The sequence below is a fragment of the Gobius niger genome, assembly GCF_951799975.1.
Source record: "Gobius niger genome assembly, chromosome: 7".
Taxonomy (NCBI): domain Eukaryota; kingdom Metazoa; phylum Chordata; class Actinopteri; order Gobiiformes; family Gobiidae; genus Gobius; species Gobius niger.
In genome coordinates this window covers 11438108-11445728 of record NC_136858.1, presented here as the reverse complement: position 1 = coordinate 11445728, position 7621 = coordinate 11438108, and the positions used below count along the sequence as shown (strand labels likewise).

The 7621-nt window shown below is 41.9% G+C and overlaps 1 protein-coding gene across 1 annotated transcript; it reads left to right on the top strand.

Moving 5' to 3' along the window:
• The first annotated feature begins 4110 nt into the window (after positions 1-4110).
• On the top strand, positions 4111-7621 carry LOC306965328 (uncharacterized protein). Its single transcript, XM_079559660.1, has 2 exons — positions 4111-4296; positions 6150-7621. Exons 1-2 carry the CDS (start codon positions 4294-4296, stop codon positions 7353-7355), a joined length of 1209 nt encoding a protein of 402 aa, XP_079415786.1. The 5' UTR covers positions 4111-4293; the 3' UTR covers positions 7356-7621.

Sequence of the window (7621 nt, the reverse complement as noted above, 5' to 3'; positions counted from 1 at the left end):
AACACAGCACACAGCGAACTTAAAGTGCCGATCCGATACTGGTATTGAATGTCGGAGCCGATACTGGAAAAACTACGATATCTGGTATCGGCTCCAAATATCCGATACTCTCACCGCTTTACAAAACTATCACCTAATAAATCTCAGTGAATATGAATGCTGTACCTCATTTTGAAGGGCAGAACCTGAAGAATTCAAGTGCTGAGTGAGTTTTAACCTCCGTAAATATATTTTTGATCACCACACAAAATGCTGCGGCTAGCTACAGTATGCTAAAGCTAGCAGCAAACTTTTCTGAACACACTGCGCTGTGGCAAAGCGAAAGCACTTCAGATGTCAAAGAACTTTACATGGTGAGGGCGCTCACTCTGCCACTAATAATTACCTAGAACTGTACCAAAAATGTCTAATACAGAGTGAGTGCTCACTTATCCATAAACAATCTTTGATTTTCCCCTCAGGTAAAGATGTCTCTGTTGCGCTTTTCAATTTGCCTAAAAGCTCAAGTTCCTCATTCAGTCATGGTTTAGTCCTCTGGGTTGACAACTGGTTTAGTCTAAGTCCTGGTTTAGTCCTGGCTCAGACCTGGCACAGACTGCGGCTCTACCATCTCTATTACCAAAGTTTAGTAAGTTATAGCTTTGTTTCGCTTTGAGAAAACAGCTGCATTTGCGCAGAAGTGGCTAATTATGTACACACCTATGTACGTTCATCTTGCTGTTTTTAGACTTGTTGTGGGTCATACATGGAGATAAAAAGTACCTACCAGAGCTTTTCGGTCGTATCCAGCCCTGAAGCTGTTAGAGAATAACTGATCTAACACTTGTTATGTCCAAGTTCATTCATTTTATGTGAGTTGTTTATATTAATGTTATATACTATATACTACTATATGCTATACTTAGAGAAGTCCAGTCATTCTTCTTTAGTGTTTTTCCATGTAGATAGATGTTTTTGATAACATCTTGTTTACAAGACAAGATTTTATTGATCTCACCCTGGTGAAAAGAGGACCATTCACTTTTTCAATCACAACAGCTGCTTTTAAGAAAGTCTCTTGGTATTGGTTAATATCGGATATGGGTAGATACTCAAAGCTCACAGCTGGATCGGTGCATCTCTACTTAGCAGGCAAAGGTATAGTTCAGCTTGAAATCCTAAAACAGGCCCATTGACCGGTGTGGTAATTTGTTTGAAGCTGTGTACGGAGTATTTATTTTTAGGATTGCACAATGTGAGAAAAAAAGAAACAATTTTATATTAGATTAAACTTTATTGTCCCTTGTGGGAAATTTGTCTTGGGCTCACAGCTGCTCTAGCAACTACAGCAGCAGCAGCAGCGTGAGAGCCCATGTCACCACAGTGCAGCGCCACTTCTGTGAAAAAGTATTCAGAGCTTTGATTTGATAACGTCTGTATTTAGCAATATTTAAATAAACCATTTTGACACATTTTGCTAAGTCATATTACTGGCAGCACAGTGACTAATATGTTAACACTGTCACCTCACAATGAGAAAGCTTCTTTTTCTCAACTAGTTTGCTCTGGGCTTTTTTCCAAGTTATCTCCATCAAAATTTTTTTTTTTTTTTAAACTTACTACGGGACAAAGAGGTACTTACCTACCTAATATTTGTTTACAGGCTGTGTCGAATACAACATTTCTCAAGACGAATTGCCGAAAATGGTGTAAATTGGTTGTGTTGTTGTAGCTGTTGCTGGCACTTCCATTGTACATTATGCAGCCCCATCCTTGTATGTTCAATTTGGACTTTACCTTATCTCCACCAACTAATTGAAATGCATATTTAGTAGACAATATGAACTGTTCAAACGCCATGACGCTGCATCGTTGGTGTCCTGGTTATTGCAGCCGTTTGACTTTTTGATTTTTGCCTTAAAATCTTTTTTTTTTAACACTAACAATGTACAAGACTGTTTTGCTGTTCTTTATTTGCAAATGACTGATAATGTTTTGATATCAGTCTCATTTTTACACTGAGAATAAACATGATAAAGAAAGCACATCCATTTGTTGGTTCTTATATGTTGATTGTGAGAAAACTGCTGACTGCCAATGAAGTCTGTTCATTTTCATGTGTGTTATATAAGCCCCTTTTTAGACGGAAAAAGCTTTAGAATTTACATTGTTGCTCTATGGATTGTATGTGCAAACCTCTAAGGACGAAAATAAATGCATACTTTAGTTCACCAACCTTTTTAGATACGAGAGCTACTTTAAGAGAATTAAGTTGTTCAAGGGCTACCAGTTAAGAATAATATCCCAAAGACTTAAAGCTGTTTAATCATGGGCTGTAAAGCATATTATACGACAAATTCATGCTGTAAAACAAACATTGAGCCATAAGACACAAATAACTATTATTTAGCGGTTATGTCTTACACAAAAAGGGGCTGATGGGAAGGCCCTAAAGGCATAGAACAGGGGTGGCCAACCAGTCGGAGACCAAGAGCCGAAATTTTCAACCTTGATCCTGTGAAGAGCCACAAAGGCACCGACCATTAGCGAGATCCCGGGGCGGTACTTTATTGTGATTAAATAGAATGTGACCGTTTTATTTAATCACAATAAACTATAACTTTATGCCTTTTTCTTTTTTTTTTAAATAATTGTGTTAGATTGAATGGTTTTACTCCTCAACAAGATTGAAATACATGTATATTAAATGACATTTTGTGTTTCCTGTTCTGACTGAGACAGAATTAGATTATTATTATTATTTTTATTTTTTTAATGCTGGGGTGTGTTTGTATGTGGGGCCTTGCCCACGGAGCCCCCTTCTCTGATTCGCCCCTGGCCTGAGCGCTCAGTGCCTGCAGCTTCGTCCTGACTGAACTGTGCAGAGAACGCACTCTAGGCTGCACTAAGTTCAAAAAGTTTAACCAGGAGCCTCTGGACGTCTGAGAGTCTGTTTTAAGTTGCATCTGTTACAGTTATAGAACGTGTGAAAGAAAAGTCATGACTTTGCGTATTTCCGCGTTACGATGTCGCGCTTCGCATCATACGCTTAATAAGAGCTCCGCTTTTTTCCATTTCCTAATTTTGATCTTTTTCTGTGAATATGTGTCCAAATTACATCAAATAAAGAGTAGCTGATCAGAAATCTGAAAAGCACAGAAGCTAATCCTAGTGCCACGATCTGCCTGCCTGTTGTTCATCCTACATCCCGCTGTGAGTGAGGCTGCACGGGCTCCTTTTACACACTGCCTCGAAAAGGAGAGAGATACGGACTCTCATTCATGTAGAGATGGAAACATGGTCTGTAGGACGATGGTTGGATTTTTGGTCAAAGACTGTTACAGTTTATGGGAAATATTTACCAATTATTTTGCAAAGAGCCGCATTGTATTAAACATCTCCAATCATGCAAAGAGCCGCACTCTGATTGGCCAAGAGCCGCATGCGGCTCGAGAGCCGCGGGTTGGCCACCCCTGGCATAGAATGTTAATGACACCTGCTTCAGCGCTTCAGAAACACTGGCTGTTTCCCAATTGCGAGGATCCGTCCTCCGTTTGGCCACTTCGTTGACGTCCTCGGTGGCGGCTCCTCCAAAACGGAGCGGAGTGTCCTCTCCCCGCCGCCTTTGAGCTCAAATGGAACGACCTCCGGAGCGAGCGGCTGCGTCAGGTCACGTGTCAATCTATGCTTATTAAAACAACTGTTTTATGAACAACAGAGGCCAGGAAACTGTTTATGTGGAACAAAACTTTTTTTTAAAGTGAGTTCAAACTAATAAAGTTTTGCGAGAAAAGAAAAAAGAAACTATGTTGCAGTGCATCATGGGTAATTTCAGCTCTCCGAGGCAGCGGAGGATCCACTGCTGTATCCTTCGTAAATGAGCCAAACGGAGGAGTCGAGCTGCGAGGGGGCGAGTGGTCCAGGTGAAATGGAACACCACTTGGCGGCGCTGTGATGACATGAATGACGTCCGAAGTGGTCGAGACGCCGAGGATCCTGGCAATTGGGAAACAGCCACTGTGTGGTATACTCTACTCGTCCCATCATCATTTCTTTTAACAGGATACTTTATTATGAAATGTCAGGGTCTTTTATTTTGATATGGTGACGTCATTTCCGGCTGTAGCGGCGAACTTTGCAGAGGAAGTAAAAGTATGCATGTTCGCTATTCTTCGTTAGCATGGAAGGATAACAAACCTAATTGTAAACTAACCTAAAGGTGTTTTACACGGAGAGCGCACTGTGTTCCCCCAGCTGTCTGACATTAAGTCACTTAACATTTTCAAAGCCCCCCCAGGCGAAGAGGACACAGATATGGTGAGATACCGTTCGGCTAACAACACACGGCTTGGCTAGACTAGATAGGGGAAATGATGAATGGGTTTACTTTGTACGAGCAGTCGAGCAGATTTAAATAATATGTTGCATTAGGTTTTAGATGTTCACCTTCAAAAAGGAGATGATTTTTTTTTTTTTTTATTATATTATATACATTATTTTGAATGATTTCTATGGATGCTATCATCACTCGTAGGATGTAGTGCCCTCTGCTGGTCACGTATAATACAACACTACCATCAGATGGTGTCCGCTGTTACTGTTGTAATGTTTTTGATGTTTTAATTCTTCATGGTAGAGGACTGAGGCTCTTTAAATTTTATAGAGTGTAGTTTTTGAAATATGAAGACTATGTTATTGAATGTACTACCGCTCAAAAGATTGGGTTAACTTAAAACGTCCTTATTTTTTCAGTGATCCCGTAACATTAAACTAGTCAGAAATACATTCTAGACATTGTTTATGTTGTGAAAGCCTTTTCTAGCTGGAAACGGGTGATTTGGGGTGCAGAGGCGCAGCGCTCCAGTGTTCTAATGCTACATTGTGTTAGTTATTTGTGTTAAAGGGTAATTAATGATTTGAAAACCCTCATGCAGTTATGCTTGCACTGCTGACAACTGTTGTGCTGATTAGAGAAGCTATGGAACTGGCCTGGGTGACCCCAAACCGGGAAGTTTGGGCATCTCTGCTGAGACTGCTGCCCCCGCGACCCGGCCCCGGATAAAGCGGAAGAAAATGGATGGATGGATGGATGGAACTGGCCTGGGTGACCCCAAACCTTCAAACAGTTGTGTAAGTTTAGATCAACATACCAGTATGTAAATAAGCGTAAGTAATGTGTTATTAATAGGGGGCCCAGCCTACAGGAAGATCGCTGTTATTGTTTATTTACACGATTTTCACCGGATGTTGTGGTGACTGGTGGGCAAACAGCGGATTTTTCCGAGCTTGAAGAGCTGTTTATTTGAATCACAGATCTTTTACAGCACCGATCTTTTCACAGATTTGTGAACGATGTTTTGACCCACCATGGAACTATTCTTATCTATTTAATACATTTGCGTTGCCCTCCAGTGCCTCGGACGTGACGACACAGCGATCCCCCTCATAAGCAGACTAAGCAACTGCTTATGGCCCGATCGTGTTTTATTGCAGAAAATAATAAAAACAGTGTTGAGAAAACTGCAGTACAACCCTTAATATAGTTAACACAGTAATAACACACAGTAATAACATTCTGTTCATTTATGTAGCCAACATTATTTTTGAACATTATTTTTGAACGGTTGATGTGTGGGAAATGTGTGTAGTTGTTAATGCCGTCTGAAAGGGCCCTTCCCTTCAAGAGGCAAAACGCTAAATACTGTATAGCTTAAACACAGGACCATGCACCAAGAGCACAATCATCAATATTTAACCGATCAGCACAAGTTTAATGAGGGGCCCCAAGTCAAATTATGCTTAGGGCCCTATGATGCCCATGCCAAATACACAACTTCCCCTTTTAATAGCAAACAAAGGGGCAAACATGTTATAATAACAATATATAACAATATAAAAACAGATAATAATCACATTGTGAATTTTTTTCCCATAGTGTCGTATCAGTTGGAGGTGGGAAAAATCCTTCTTGCTCAGAAACAGACACTAATCAAACATGTGACAAGTTGGAGGTAGTGTTAACTTTGACAACATATTTTAATAATATATATTTTTTTAATTACAGACAACATTAACACTGGTTAGAGGAGGTGGGACCTTTCCCTGGTCCCTTCATAACGCATTGGGAGCATTGATTATCTGTTGAATAATTCTGTTGTTTGTTTTAACAGGAGCACTGTGACACTGCCCCCAAAACCTCTGGAGGGAGACCGCACCGCTGTGAGCAGTGTGGGAAGTCCTTCCACCACAAACACACTTTAACGCGGCACCAGAGGCTCCACAGTGGAAACAAACTACTCAGCTGCCCCCACTGTAACAAGAAGTCAACTACAAAAACAGATCACATTCACCACATGAGGGTTCACACCGGAGAGAAGCCTTTCTCGTGTGACCAGTGTGGGAAGAGGTTCAGGATGAAGGAATCACTAAAAAGACATTTGATGGACCACACTGGAGTAAGGCCATTTGCCTGTGATCTCTGTGAAGCGCTGTTTAAATTAAAAAGCGATCTTATGAGACACACGGTCGTACACACGGAAGAACGAAGCTTTAGCTGTGACGAATGTGGGAAATGTTTTAAAGACAAGTCAAGTTTACAAGCTCATCGACTCATTCGCAACGGAGAAAAGAAACATGGCTGTCTACAGTGTGGAATGACCTTCCTCATGAAAGGCCAATTACAAAACCACCAACGCACTCATAATAAAAAGAGCTTCCCTTGTGATGTCTGTGGAAAATCCTTCTCTGACAAATACTACTTAGCAAGCCATAAACTGATTCACTCGGGACAAGGGCTGCTCCAGTGTGACAAATGCGTCAAACAATTTACCCTTCGGAGTCATTTAGAAAGACACAAGCTCTGCCACTTGGCAAGTCGACCTCACATCTGTGGCCAGTGTGGGAAAACATTCAGAAGGAAAGATGCCCTCATAAGACACGAGCAAAGCTACCATGAGAATGTGAGGTACAAGTGTGAGCGTTGCGACATGTCTTTCACCCAAAAGTTTTATCTGAAAACTCACATGAATGACCATCTGAACCCTCATACAGGCCCTGTGGAAAAACAGTTCTCATGCAATCTTTGTGGAAAAGAGTTTTTACACAAGCGTGGCCTGTATAGTCACCTGCGCGTCCATACAGGAGGGAAGCCCTACACCTGTGACCTCTGTGGAGCGTCTTTCTCAGAATCGGGGGGTTTGAAAAATCACCAAGTCATCCACACAGGAGAGAAAAAGCACGTGTGCGATGAGTGCGGACGGGCGTTCGGTCGACTGACAAGTTTGAAAAAACATAAACGAAGTCACGTGGCGAAACCTCACAAAAAAAGCATTCGCTCATCCCGAGGAACTCCGCAGTCACGCTCAAACTCACTCTGAAACGGACTCCGCGCAGAAGAAGAACGCTCGGAAGCGGATCGTGTGTGACCAGTGTGGGAAGGTCTTCACATATCTAATGACTTACAACGATCACTACCGCTCTCACACCAAGGAGCAGCTCTTTCCATGTGATCACTGCGACAAAATGTACTACAGGCGGGACTCCTTGAGGTCCCACCGGCGTTCCCACGCGAAGAAGCGGGAGGCAGCTGGGCGCAACACGCTGGCACGCGAGATCCAACTGAAACGACTGGAAATCCGCATTC